Genomic DNA, 14,734 nt, shown 5'->3' with positions numbered 1-14,734 from the left:
ATCGTAAAGGATGTCTTGGGAGACCGTGTTACTGCATGTGTACTTTTGTTACCAAATTTTTGAGACAAGTAGACTTTGATGTCATCATTTATCCTCCCCTGGTCTTACTTTTATTTTAATCACAGACCAGATGTTCAGTTGTAAATCCACACCTGTAAACTGTCTTCCACAATCTGTAACGGTGCACATTCTGTATGTGTGCATTCTTATTAATCATTCCCGACACATATAAAATTGTTCATCGGTTTAAACGTCTTATCGCTTTAATATTTGTATTGTTCATGCTGTTATTTCCTACTTGTTGGTACTGCTGAATTTCACATTTGGCCTTTACCTCAGGTAGTTAATTGTAATGCTTCTTTTTCCACAGTTGCGACTTACTTATCGCGTCAAAATGGGAGGTTAATAATGGTCTGTTGATTGATACTTAGACAAATTCAACAGTTGATACACATGAGACAGCAAAACTGTGAAGTGGTTGTTGGTTGTTTTACGTTGAAGGGTCGACCGGATGTCTTATGTCCACTGAGGGGCTTGACAGCGCTTGTGGGAATGGCGGCTATGATCACCAAAGGAAGGAACTCAAAGACCCTGAAACTTTACTTCTAACGGCCCCGTATCGGAATTTATCTCGGGCGAAACGCAGAAAGGCATTCCCATAGCGGATTAAATTGAGGAGATCTATGAAATCTTTGAGATATACGTGGTCGATTTGTTAAGTTAGCGAATCACTCGTGCCGGTGACTTTGATTCAAGGTAGCTGTTAGCACGCTGTACTATTAACGTTAGCCAGCTGTTGGCTTCTATGCTTGGCTGGCCCAACAAGTTAACTCAGTGTTTAATTGTATTGTCATTCTTCACTTATCTCGAAACCGCGACAAGCAGTCTCTGCCAGCAGATACTATTTGGTACTTTTACTGCGCGCTGAGTTGAGCGACACCCGTTCGACACAGCGACTCGTGAACATTATTGCTGCTAACCTTAACGTTAGCTCTAACGTTAGCTAAGTTGGGATTCTGAAGTATCGCCCATTTTCGGAGCCTGCCCCAGCCTCCGACTCAGGGCTACAACAACCAACTCACTAGTCTGGTTTTAACGCACGACTAGCCGCCACGTACAATGGAAAGTCTAACGTTGAGTGATGTCGAGCAGAAATATTACTCGGATTTGTTTGTTTACTGCGACACGGACAACACCAAAAAAGTGGCTTCATATGGAAGAGTTCTTGACCTTTTCCGGGCGGCCCAGCTACCCAGTGAAGTTGTCCTGCAGGTAAGCTAGCGATACTGTTTCCCACTTTGAAAGTTTTGCCCGTATTTTAAGGCCGGTCACCGCAACTGGATGTGTTTCGGCTTATTTTGCAAACTTGCCGGGCTGCTAGAGCTCACCTGTCAGCCACTGAAGCCACGGTTAGCATGAGTGGTTAGCAATGCTGCGCACAGACACACCTTCTTCTGGCTAATGTTAGCTTGTCTAGCCAAAGCCAGTAAGTCACTTGTTTTCTCTAAAGAAAATCTCTCTGTGACATTCCGCGCAGCATATATTATTAGCTGATATTTTGGCACCATTATTTATTGATGTTGAGCAGCACCGACTAGAGACAAGGTAGTAAATTATGTCCCCATGAATCCCTTGCTTACTGCCCTCTGCTTCCCTTCCCTCTTGATAGCATCAACAGCTGCCGTCTCCAAAGGTAACATGCTTCAAAAGCAGGTCTTGTCATCCCCTCTGCAGAGAGCCTGCTTTATTTTCTTTACATAAATTTAATATATAAAACATGTGATCTGGTGAGATCCAAAGCTGTGTGTTTCTCACTCAGCCTTCCCTCAAGTTAATTGTTTCTTTTCAAACAATAACCACTGAGACACGATGCCATCCACCCCTCCATGGGTTTGTCTTTTTGCAGTCTGCTTCTACCAACAGCCCATTTCTTGTGATTTCTGGGTTCCCAGCAGGTCAGCGTTTGCTGTTTGTGAGTCAGCATCCTTTTCAAGGTCAATCATGGGAGCCGTGTGCATGAATAATGACGGGGTTGTACTTTCACAACGTGCACTGAACAGCGTGTCTGACAGTGACAGGCACAAAGCTGATGTGTTGCTACCAGTGCAGTAAAGTGACTGGTGCTTTGTGTCCCCACATGCTCAGATTAAATCCTTTGTCAGCAACATGGGGATCAGTCAGCTCTATCATGCTGTGACTCTTAAGACTGAAGGATTCACCCTTATGTTGTAAAGTCTTGATTATGAACAGGTTTCGTCTAGATATATTATTGTTTATGGATGAACCAGATGTATAGGTGCACTGTCTTGTCTTTTATCATGCGTCTGAAAGATTTTTTTGTTTTTAATTTTCTGTTGCACTGCCCCATTAGCCCAAAGCTTATTTGGCAAAATGGGACATAGAGCAAAATATCTGTTAGTCAGGTTTAGCACTGGCAATAAGGACCTAGGAATGCCCGTTAGTATAATCTTCTTTGTCTCCACAAATTCACAGCTGCAGTGCAATATACAGACATTTAAGACTAAGAAAACATGAGCTGTGATGCTGAAAAAGAGATTGCTCACCAAATATATTGTGATCAGATCAGGAAGTTTCTCTGTGTTGCTGCCAGACCTGTTGCTGACCGTAAGCTTAACTTGCCCGCATTCAACAGAAAAAACTTTTTAGATTTTCTACTTAGCACTGGAAATGTAAGAGCATGCCTTCCTACTTTTAGTCCTCCAGTAAAGAGGAGATTCACAGGTAACATGACAGATCTTGTTCTTCGAAGGCTCACTTCAGTTTTAGAAACTAAACATACTTCAGATGAAGCTTGCAGCTTGAATGTTGCATCATACTACAGAAAGTATAAAGGAAACAAACTTACACAGGCATTTTTTAAATTTCTTTAGGACTTGTTGCACTATCGCAGTGTGTCTTGATATACAGTGTGACTAACTAATGTGGTAACTGTTGTGTCATCATGTGCATTGTATTATCTGGTTCCTGCCAAGCTCAGATAAATCATCGAAGAACTGTTACATGCACAAATTGGTACGTAGCAAAACATCTAGGTCTGGGTTTATCATTATCTCCATGTTTATTATCCATCAAACTGAATTATGAGTACTATATTAGTGGACTATAATGCTGCAACCCCTTTGTCCCTGTCCTGCGTTCAGATCACAGAGCTGTGTGGAGCCACCCGGTTAGGCCACTTTGGGCGAAGCCAGTTCTACATTGCTCTGAAGCTCATCGCCATTGCCCAGTCTGGTCTGCCCCTGAGAGTAGAGAGCCTCAACTCGGGTGAGTTGGCAGTGGATCTCCGTTTCACCTTCCCTTTCTCACAATCCAACTTCAGAACCTTTTCATGGTCCAACAAAAAGACAAGCTAGATAGAAGTGTCTGCTCGGTGCCGGTTATGCCAAGAGATTTGAGTGTATCCAAGATGATCGTTGAGTTGTAAAAATTCAAGCCCTTAGGGCTTTGTTGTCATGGAGTGACCTGCCACACTGCTGGAATATGCTTTTTACCACAAGTTAATGCCTCACACTCACAAAGGTATTGATGAATTTGTGTGGGGAAAAAAACGCAGTACTATTTTTGATCCCTTTAGTGTTACATTTTGAGCTTCGAAAATCAGTGTAACAGAAATTATGAATTGTAGGTGTGTGTCTGTCACATGTCTTAAGCAATATCCAATACTTTTTATCATCATGGAAATGAGCAGATTGAAGAAGTTGCATTTTTCATCTGACAGAATACCTGATTGATACTTTACAAAGTTAAATACCAAATTGAAAGGATCTTCACAGTTTTTGGCAGTGTTTACTGGCACGCCGGACTGATCGTGTTCAACTACAGCACCGCAAATCCACTGCGTCAGCTTAATACCGGTGTTGTGGTAACAAATGTCAACCCCACTGACCGGCCCACTTGTTATTATTAAATAATCAAGTTTCAGGGTCAAAACAGAGGCAGTAACTTAATGATAAATAAACCTCCCAGGTTGTTTGTTACAAATCATAATGGGAGCACGGTGGCATAAACATCACTGTAATGAAGACATGAGGGTCTAAATGAAAGGCTCCTTCCTCAGCAGTAGCATAGGTGATAGGTAGACAGATGAGAAAACTGGTTTATTATCCCTTAGCCCTGACTAACAGGACTGCCATAATAAAGTTTTTCCACCAAAAGCCTCCACGGAGTGCTGGTTGCGGGATGAAATGTGATGGAGGCAGTCTGTTGTAATTCTCCATCCAGGATAAACCCCACGTGAGCCTCTGCTCCCTGTTGATAGAGGTTGCAGCTCTGCTGCTGCCTGACTCAACTGTCAAGAGCCACTTCAACTGGCTTTCTGTTTAACATTGCTAAATACAGCCTTAGCCCTGGAGGGTCTGACTGCAAGGCTGTGTTTTTTTCTTTGTTTGCCTTTGGTGGGATGAGTGTGATAAAAAAGGAGATGGAGTAAGAGATAGATGCTTTCCATTTAATGCACAGCCTTGTTTGACTGGAAATATTGCAACATGAGGTTTTCTGAAACTTCTTTATTATTTGTCAGAAAATTAAGGAAGCCTAGCAATGACTTCCTTGTTGCACAACCTGCATGAGGCACAATGATGGGATTAGATGCAAAGTTCTGAAGCTCTTTCAAGTTTCTCTTCGCGTTGATCGGCGGTTCGGTGCAGCTACTTGAGTTAGGTTTGTTACATGTGACCCTGTCGCCCAAACAAAACCAGTCAAAACTCTACTGCCTGCCGGAAATCTTTACGTTACTTTCAGCCCTGCAAAGATGTGGAATAGAATGCATTTCACTCAGAAATCATGCCTGGCGAGACAGCATTCAAGCTGGCTGGTGATGAGAAAAACAACTATGCAACCTCTAATACTGTTCTGATGCATGAATTAGGTGACAGGTCCTTGAATAAATTGTTCACAATTGCTGGATTGATTTATTTCAAAATTCATTTATCTGTAGATGATGTATATGTTATGTAAGAATCCAAATGTGCTGTATAAGAGGTGAGCATAAGAGGCTGAACCATAGTACCTTGAAAGAGCCCACTCGAAGTTCATGCCTCTCCTCTGAGCATTCTGCATATAAGGAGTGAATTACTGAAGTAAAAGCATATGAGGGAGGGTAAAGGAGAACTTGCTTCAAGAAGTTCCAGTGTGTGTGTGTCATTTTTGACCTTTGAGCAAATTTCATACCCAAAAAGTATACATGAAAGCAGCTGTTATGAGAGGTAAAGCTTTCTGCCTTCCAATGCCATCGACGGATTCCTGTCTCGACAGTCAAGGACCTGCCGCTGCCACGGTTCGTGGTGGGGAAGAACGAGGCTGAGGCAAGGCACGCGGCGCTCTACCAGGATGCAGACAGCCAGGGATTGTACCCAGCCTCGGCCACCTCGGTCATACCCAGGCCGCCTGGCAGGGGGCACCAGAACAAGAAAGGGCCCACCACGGCCACAACCCACCCTGTCCACGAGGTCATTCAGCCCTTGACCACCACCATAGAATCACAGGTATGTTTTTTAGTTGTCTTTTTGAATACTGAGGAGATGCTTTTCATCACAACATATTTACACAATTAAAAAAAAAAAAAGTATTATTAGGGAATCCACAAAACTGGTCGGAAACTTCTGTGGGAGATTAACATTTCATAGTATTTATTGGGGAATGCTCTGCTCATGATGCAAGCTTAAGCCTTATACTTATTCTTAGGAGCAATATCTCCCTTGAGGATCAGTAAAGTATTCTGATTTTGATACTCGTCCTGAGGAGAAGATAAGTTACAGTGTTTAAGATCACATAGATCTGCAGCAATAAACCTGAAGGTACCTTATCTCATTTAGCGGATAATAATTCAAAACATCCATCCATCGTCCATTGACCGGTGGATTGGCTGATTAGCGACTTTTTCTCAGCTTGGATACTCGTTCAAAATGATTTTTACATTTTTTTATTAATTATCCATGACATAAAACCGAGAGCCGTACTGGCTGCCATCCCATTCCTCCCTGTGTCAAATTTCAGTTTCAAAGCTTTCCAAACTATTTATTACTGTTTAAATTTCTAGTTGCAACATTTTTTCTTATTCTTTATTTACCATAATTGCCGTCTGCTTTGAATAATTTTTCAGCAGCCGGAACCGACGTCCCCGGTGGTCTCCCCTCACCAGTCACCCCCTACCTCCCCTCATTCCTGGAGGAAGCACAAGCGGCAGCACAGTGGAGGAAATGCAGACAGACAGCCAGTGGTGGCGGCAAGCGGCGCTGTCTGGACACAGTTCAGAGAACCCCAGACAGGTAACGTCTTCCAACCTGCTGCAGAAACAATGGTCACCTAACATCAGGCCTCTTTAATCTTAATCAAAACTATTGAAGAAGAAATGAAACCAGCTCATTTTTTAAGGAAGTGTTTTGCAATCTTGAAAAAAATGTTAATGTGCATTGCATTGTAAATACAGGCGATTTCATTCTCTAATTCATTGACAAATTCACTTAGATACAACAGACTTGCTCACAAAGTCTGAATGCAGCATCCCAGCAATGTCGGGAAGATCAAATGTTGGATTGTGAGCATTTCAAATAAAACTCACAATCTTATAATGTTATGCTTCTTTTTGATGCTGAATGTTACCTGACACCCCATCGGCCTTCAGCTCCAGTTTCCGGCGAGGGAATGTGGCCGTCTCACTCCCCCCCGCTTCCAAGTCAGGAGAGCTGGGTCAGCTTCACAGCAGACACACCGCCATCCAGCACGGTCTCGGCTGTGCATCCCTCCTCAGTCCAGGTAGGACGGCGTTCTACAAGCAAAACCATTTGCTCCGCTGCAGCTGTGCAAAATGTACATGTTTCATAAACAAAGCCTCTGAAACAAGCTATGGTTTTTCCAGGCTACATCTAGAATAATTTTATTTATTTCAGTGGTCTAACTTTTATAAATACTTACCTGGATTTGTCCTCTGTAGGAAAGCACGACGATACGAACAGTGACCTCAGCAACAACAACCAATGAGATCCAGCGACAGTCCAGTGGCTACGATGACCCGTGGAAGATCACGGACGAGCAGAGACAGTATTATATCAACCAGTTCAAAACCATCCAGCCAGACCTAACTGGCTTCATACCGGGTAAAGATAGAAAATAAGACACAAGAGGGAGGGGATTCCTTCAAAAACAAGAAGCAAAGTCTTGAATCCTTGAATCTGTTTCGGTGTGCAGGTTCAGCAGCAAAGGAGTTCTTCACCAAATCAAAGCTACCCATTTTAGAGCTGTCGCATATTTGGTGAGTCCAATGATCACACCCCCATCTGTGTTTGAGTGTTCAGTTTCATCGAAGCGCCACCATCTCAAACGGTCCTGCTTAATCATTGTTTGCGTGAGATGTTATTCAGCATCTCTGCTTATGTTACATTATGAACCACTTAGGTAATAGAGCTCAAGCTATGAATATAAGGGAGATGACTTCATCAGCCATCTTTATGTTATCACGTGTGTTTTCCAAGATGAAAATCTGACGGATCGGTTGTTTATATATGAGATCTGCTTAGTTTTCATGTATCGACTCCCATCAGGCCCCCTTTGTAGACACAGATACACTTTCCTCTAGAACTGCGTCCAAAGAAACTGAGCCTTGTTTTGACTTTGAGGCCGAATGACGTGCTGCTGAAGTTGGAGCCCGTCGTACCGTCTCCACATGTTACGGCGCACAGACAGAGGCTTACAACCCAGAGGCTGCAGCAGCCAAATGTGTTGGATGTTATGATTGCCTCAGGGACATTTCAGTCCATATCTGTTTTGTTTTTCAATTGTTAGCAATTTGTGACCCTTAGTTTGAAGGCAAAAACGTTTTTGCTTGTTAGCAAACCGTAACTTGTTTATCTCAACTTTTATCATCAGCTCACAAATAAAACCTTTCAGAAGTAACCAACATATTTGCCTTTTATTGTGAAAGTACATGCCATACTTCCTGAAACAAATGTACCTTTAGATGATTAAATTTTACTTTTCTGATTGTTTTTGATCTTTTATATGATAAGAATCGTAATAATTTTTTTTGGCAATACTCGCCAATGTCAGTGCCGCGTGTCATTGCTGACCACAGACTCACTGTCCTGTGCACATTCCTCAGGGAGCTTTCAGATTTCGACAAAGATGGGGCACTCACTCTGGACGAATTCTGCGCCGCCTTTCACCTGGTGGTAGCAAGGAAGAACGGCTATGACCTCCCGGAGAAGCTGCCTGAGAGCTTGATGCCAAAGCTTATTGACCTGGATGACTCAGCAGGTAACACAGGTTCACTGACTCTTTGCTTCTTGATGTCAGGTCTCATAAAACCTGTATGGTGACAAGCGTGCCAGACCTGTGCATTAGTACTGATAATAAAAATAATAATAATAACAGCAACATCAATGATTTTTTTTTTATATCAAGCCAGTTATTCAGGTTTTGTTTTGTATCACAGATGTTACAGTGGTGCAATATTTACAGTTTTCTTTGAAATATTCTGGCTTTGCTCCCTGGCTGAGGATTTAAACAGCAGAAGCTTTTTACTGTGTCTCACATTGTCCTTTTTCAGAATGCTAATTTTCTGATATTTGCTGATTCTGTGATAGATCAACTTGGCCAATGGTCAGCTTGGCCAACGGGCCAATTGTCCTCTATGTTTTAGATTCTAGCCTCACTCATCCCTTAAAATCAAGCCATTCTGGTAGTCTCTTGTCACGCGCAGTATATTTTAAGGAGATACTGCAGATTTTTGGACAACGGACAGTGGATATTGACTTAAATGTATCTAATTTACCTCCCAAAAATCAAGCCCTGATTGGAATTAGTTCCTCCCATCATTTTGCCTTTGTTTACTTACATCTTTTCTTTAATATGCAGAAGTCCCTGAACCAGCAGCCGATGTTGGCTTCTCTGCCTCCCCGGTCGAAGTCACCCCCAACAAGTCTCCCTCCATGCCCTCCCTCAACCAGGCCTGGCCAGAGATGAACCAGAGCAACGAGGTTCCAGCACACACACACATGCACACACAAACAGTTGCTCCGATAATCCCACACATATCGCAATCCCCGTGTGTGTGCTTCTGCTGCATTTTCACCTGATGATTTAATTTTCTTTGAGCTATTAAGTTTTTTTTTCATCCATCACGATTTGATTGCCCACCTTCCACCCTCTTCCATTACCAAACATAATCACAATGATTCAGCACCTCCTCTCTGCTGCTCTGTATGATAGTCAGTGACAGTTGTGGGAGAGGGAGTCTTCTGCACTCACCAGTGATGGCAGTTGTGGCTCTGACTGTTGTTGTAATTGTCTGATGTCACTGCACCAGCTGACTGACGTGTTCCTTTTTTTGTTTTCTTTTTCTTTTTTTTCTCACTCTGTCTGTCTCTGTCTGTCTCCTGCAGCAGTGGGAGACCTTTAGCGAGCGTTCCTCCAGCTCACAAACTCTGACCCAATTTGACTCTAACATTGCACCAGCTGACCCTGTAAGTCAATCACTTAGTATGCATGGTTTCACCATTAATGGACAGACATTAACACACTCCTCTCTCTATCTCTCCTACTCTCTTTCTCTCTCTGTCTCATTCACCTACACCACTCTGCATGATCTTCAAAAATGCAATGCGCTGTATCTGCAGTGTGAGCTGTTATTTGGCAGGCTGAGCTTTTATTGGACATCACCTTGTTTTTGACCGCGGCATCCACCATTCACAAGTGTATTTGCAAATGAAAGATCTTCCCCCCTCCTCTCCATTGGTCGGCAACCTTTTAATCAGCGGCTTTTAAAATATGGTGGGGCATTTCAGTTCATCTTTTGAAATCTTCTCTTTTTAGTAGCTTGTTGCACCTATTTTGCCATTTTCCAGGTGGCCAATCTGAACCAGGCCTCTTTGGTTATCAGGTGGAAACTCGCCCAGCACCAATGGCTGCTTCATTGAATAACAAAAAAAAATACATACACACCCATGGACGTATTGAAACACTCATGGATGCACATGAAGTTTACTAAGTAGTTTCAATCAGATATGTTACAGTTAATAGAGCGGGAGACTAAGTCTGATTTAAATGATTGTTAATAAATGAATATTTCTACTGTTCCTCTGCTCCTTTACCCAGGCTCGGATAGAAAACCCTGTGAATAATTGAAGGCTCACTGAGAGTGGTCAAACGTGCGTGGCCTCTCTAACCTCTTTATTTGTAGAGCAGTCAAAAAGACACAGCTGGTCAGCCGACCCCGCCTGTCATTTATTTCTTTCCTTTCCGCCACGGAGCCTTGTTACCATTTCCAATCACAGTCTCATTATAGGCAGATGTGCCACAGCACTGACCCTGGTTTTACCCACATGCGTGCAACCATGACAGTAAACACACAACTTTTTTATCACTCACAAGGACGCCATCCAGTCACTCTAAAACACTGAGCCATGTTAGTTCAAGACCTTCACTGGATGCACGAGGACCTGTGAGACAATGCGGTCATCACAGTAAAGTGTTGTTTACCAATAATCATATAGCCTTACTTAGATTTTGTGTCTGTGTCTGTCTGTGTGTCTGTCTTCGTGTGTGTGTTTTCTGTAGGACACGGCCATTGTCCACCCGGTTCCCATCCGGATGACGCCCAGTAAGATTCACATGCAGGAGATGGAGCTCAAACGTACCGGCAGTGGTGAGATCTGATTGTCCGTTGCAAAGTTTAGATATCAAACTTATCAAACCTTGTCAGTATAAAATATTATGCTTCATTACAGCCCAGATTACAAAATTATTTCAAAAAAGGCATAAGGATCCCATTGTTTTTGATTCAGTCAAACCTTAAGTGTCTTTCTTAATAACATAATATAATTGTCAGCTTGCTAGATGCTTTATTAATCATTTATAATCTACCTCTGAAATGCAATTTTTTTTGGTTTGGTAATATTTTCCTCTGTTGGAACTCAGCATTGACACCCAGCTGTCAGTGGGTTGTGTTTCATCTCCTGAGTACACTGACCTCGCTGCTAACTGTCAACTCCTCAGACCACAACCACCCCACGAGTCCGCTGCTGGCCAAGCCCCCTGAACTGACCGAAGAAGCCAAACTACAAGCTTCCATGAAGTTTGTACCTGCCAACACTGTAGGTGAGGACAATGAGGTTGCAGGGGCCAGTTTTTATTCCTGTAAAACACTCAGACCAAGTTTAAAGTAATTAAATACATTTGGATCAACCCTCTGTTTATAATAAAACCTTTTTGGAGACGTTTTAGATACAACATTGACTAAAGAACCTTTTCTAGTTTAAGTCCTACCCAGTTATGTTTTGATATTTATTGTGGCTCTGCCCACTTTGCTTTCCAGGTGTTATTTTTAGTTCAGTACTTTTCTTTTTATTTCATTTGTTTTTATTTCTTTGTAAAGGTGACGGTTATAGCAGCTCCGACTCCTTCACTTCCGACCAGGAACCAATGACGAGACAAAGGTCAGTGACTTTTGGCTTGATTTCCATTTAATTTTTCTGTTGTTTCGCTCTCTTATTTTTTCCAAACAAGTAGGGTGATAACAGTGGTTTAAGGAGCGTGTTGCATTTCACATTTGAAAGGCTGCATGAAAAATAAAGGTTGACTGGCTGGTTTTGCAGGTCGCAGTCAGGTACATCCCCAGAAGCTCTGAAAGTAGTCGCCCCGCCTCCCCCTCCACCGCGCCCCCACCCCTCGCATTCCCGCTCCTCTTCGTTGGACATGAACCGTACCTTCGCCGCTGCATCCACCACAGGACAAGCACAGCCCTCCACCATAGCTTACCCACCTGCCGTGCCTCCACGACCATTGCCCACGCAGGTGAGCCGCGACACCATATCTGAGCTGTCCTCGAGAGCCTTGCCTTCCTGTCAGTTACTCCCTGACAATCCCCCCCCATCCTCCCAGTCGTCAGCTCCACACACAGGACAGCGCGTGGAAGCTGATGGTGTACCAGGGGGAGGGTCCGTGCTCAGCACCACCTCGCCGCAGCAGATTCCCCAGCAGCCCAACTTCGCAGACTTCAGCCACTTTCAGGCCTTTGCAGCGTCCGAGCAGCCGTCCAGCCTGCCCGAGGTGGACAAGCACAGCGATCCTGGACAGGTTGGGCGGCCGCATGCAGTCTCTTGTGTTTGTGGATGGTCAGAGTCGGGAGATACTTAACCCCTAACCCCTGAAAACATTCACGAGTGCGCTTTTCGTCTTCACATCTAGATACGCAACCCAAATAAATCAACCGGATGTCTCCACCAGAGGTCACTGAAATAAATGAAACCAAATTTGGAGTTCTCAGCCTATAGGAAAAGGCGGTTGGGGATCAGTGATAAAAAAGATGATAAATTAAATACAGTAACTTGAAATGAACCATAGCTGTCTCTTGTCCAGCAACCAACTGACTTTAGATCGATATGTTTGGCTATTTATTTTTGTGCTATCATTACGGTTGCAATTTTGTTGCAACATTTTATGTAAATATATATATATATATATATATATAGTGTCAATGTTAGGTTAGAGGATGATCAATGTTCAGATGTTGTAAAATTATTAGTCACACTTGTCAGCAACTGCCAAATGAGCAGTTGAGCTCTTTGTTGAGCTGAATTGTTAAGGCTGAATGTCACATGTGATCCTTCGTTCTTTCCATGTGTGTGTGTATTTGTGTGCGTCACATCCGTAGGTGGACAAGTCATCAGAAGGTGCCGGCCCTTTGAGAACAGTTAAGAGCGACAGCCAGGCAGATGACAGAACTTCAAACACCATCAATGCTGTACGTGTACTTTCAGTTTAAAAAGGATTTGTATAGTGTGGCTGAAGCAAGGTGTTACAATATAATATTTGTGACCTCATTTGTTAAACCCTGCATGAGCTGAAGATGGATTGAATTTATGTTTCATGTTTTCGTTTTGAGACAGAAATCGTAATAGATAATCAGGATCCCCATCTGTTTTCACTTTCAGATCAAGGGCTCGTCTGGCCCACTCGCCCCCCCTCCCAAACCCGTGCGTCGGCGGTTGAAGTCCGAAGACGAGCTGCGACCGGAGGACGAGCAGCACGGCCCGCAGAAGTCAAACATCATTGCCGCCGTCCTGGCCACCCAACCCTCCATCCCCAGGCAGGAAACCTGTGATTTTCAACACGAGGTTGATAGTTTGATTGTCTTGCTAACACTTGAGTGACAGCTATGTGTGTGTGTGTGTGTGTGTGTGTGTGTGTGTGTGTGTGTGTGTGTGTGTGTGTGTGTGTGTGTGCGTGCGTGTGCTCATGCATGCAGGTCAGTAGGTAAGGACAAAAAGGCAATACAAGCATCAATCAGAAGAAACAAGGAGACGAACACGGTGTTGGCACGGCTTAACAGTGAACTCCAGCAACAGCTTAAGGTAAAGGCGTATCTCACACACACTCACACATGCACACACACACTCAATCACATTTTCTGTTTGACTTGTGATTTCCAGGACCTGCTTGAAGAGAGGATATCTTTGGAAGTCCAGCTGGAGCAGCTCAGACCTTTTTCTCATCTGTAACCACCGTGAGGTTGATGACTTTGCTGTAGTTTTGTCAAAATCCAGGCCGGGCCCTTGGTGTGACCCCCCGCCCCACTTATCATCCCAGCTTTCCACAGACTCCATCCCCCTGCAATGAACGCCGCCCACACACACACACACACACACACACACACACACATATCCCCACCAAGGACTGAGAGCCTAGTCTTACTTGCGGTGAAAGGCCGAGGAGCGAATAGTGTCAGAGGCTTTACGGACTGGCACTTTTGTTTTCTTTTTTTGAAGGCGAGGCGGATGCTGACGCGCCGCTACACCTCCGGGTTGAGTGTCTGACCATTTGACTGAACAAATGAAGAAGAAACGCAGTATGTGTTTGTGTGGGTGGGTGTGCATGCACAAGTGTGACTATTACTGTGTATTTCTGTTTAATGACCTCCTGGTGGCTCACACGTTATTACCATTTCTCTCTTGGGAGACAAACATGATACCATACTAAACTCCAGCTCAAAACAACAATGGCCAATTCACGCAATTTTATAACCAAACTCCAGTTTTTCACTCAAAGCCTTAAAATCCAAAAAATAAACCAATGTATTTTTGAAAAGGATTTATTGCTATAAATAAAGAACTGAAATTTCCTGAAAATGTGAGAATAATTGCAAAGTAACCTGGAAACAGCAGAAATTAGAAAAAATCAGAGAGGTGAATGAGAAAGTGTTTTTAATCTGGTAGAAAAATCCTCCTGTAAATAGTTACTCATGAAAACAAAAACAAAACCCAATCAGTCAGCTCCACAAGAGAAATGATGCGCCATCGCTGCTTTGATGGAGCTTGGTGTGGATAGTCTTGGCTATGAGTGACAGAGATAAACCTACTGGAGATGGCGAGCGAGTGAGTGAGTGAGTCTGATCAGACTACCAGCGCCTCTTCTTTGTCTTGTCAGTTCACGGGTGTGATGTGACTAAACAGTTTAAATTGGCACCAAATGACTTGTCACTCTTCCCTCTCACCTCTGTTGGGTCGTGTTTAAAGGAAAGTTTATCAATGCAAGCCCCCCCCCACCTCTCCCCTCGCATCAGGATCCCTCTTCATTTCTTCGAGACATATCTGTGAATCCACGGTGATTTCTCTCCTCGCGGCGGAGAAGCAAACCATTTTACTTGAAGGTTGTTTTTTCTTTCTTTTTTTTTTTTAAAAAAAAAGCTGTTTGCCTGCAAAAAGGGCATTGTTGGAAAAGC

General features: G+C 43.5%; 1 protein-coding gene across 4 annotated transcripts; it reads left to right on the top strand.

The window, feature by feature from the left end:
- The first annotated feature begins 536 nt into the window (after positions 1-536).
- reps1 (RALBP1 associated Eps domain containing 1) lies at positions 537-13,656 on the top strand. 4 transcript variants are annotated; one of them, XM_086167334.1, is made up of 20 exons: positions 1,189-1,272; positions 2,999-3,033; positions 3,162-3,285; positions 5,275-5,504; positions 6,122-6,287; positions 6,644-6,774; positions 6,953-7,115; positions 7,207-7,270; positions 8,117-8,271; positions 8,872-8,993; positions 9,399-9,479; positions 10,573-10,660; positions 11,011-11,112; positions 11,390-11,450; positions 11,610-11,808; positions 11,896-12,090; positions 12,668-12,757; positions 12,948-13,102; positions 13,262-13,367; positions 13,446-13,656. In XM_086167334.1, exons 2-20 carry the CDS (start codon positions 3,022-3,024, stop codon positions 13,512-13,514), a joined length of 2,313 nt encoding a protein of 770 aa, XP_086023460.1. In that variant the 5' UTR covers positions 1,189-1,272; positions 2,999-3,021; the 3' UTR covers positions 13,515-13,656. The 4 variants fall into 4 exon arrangements, with proteins under 4 accessions (XP_086023457.1, XP_086023459.1, XP_086023460.1 ...); XM_086167332.1 differs by lacking the exon at positions 1,189-1,272 and adding an exon at positions 1,840-1,972; XM_086167331.1 differs by lacking the exon at positions 2,999-3,033 and having other exon boundaries at positions 537-1,272.
- The last annotated feature ends 1,078 nt before the right edge of the window (positions 13,657-14,734 follow it).

The sequence above is a fragment of the Fistularia commersonii genome, chromosome 20, assembly GCF_037954325.1.
Source record: "Fistularia commersonii isolate RoL2024-O1a breed Wild chromosome 20, RoL_Fcom_v1.0, whole genome shotgun sequence".
Taxonomy (NCBI): domain Eukaryota; kingdom Metazoa; phylum Chordata; class Actinopteri; order Syngnathiformes; family Fistulariidae; genus Fistularia; species Fistularia commersonii.
This window is presented reverse-complemented; position numbering and strand designations above follow the sequence as displayed.

Bases quoted from the DNA above. Each gene is read 5' to 3' on its own strand.
- reps1 (XM_086167331.1), top strand. From the start codon at position 1,120: ATGGAAAGTCTAACGTTGAGTGATGTCGAGCAGAAATATTACTCGGAT. The intron at 3,286-5,274 runs GTGAGTTGGCAG...CTGTCTCGACAG, and splicing joins AGTAGAGAGCCTCAACTCGG to TCAAGGACCTGCCGCTGCCA. The intron at 11,113-11,389 runs GTGAGGACAATG...TTCTTTGTAAAG, and splicing joins TGTACCTGCCAACACTGTAG to GTGACGGTTATAGCAGCTCC.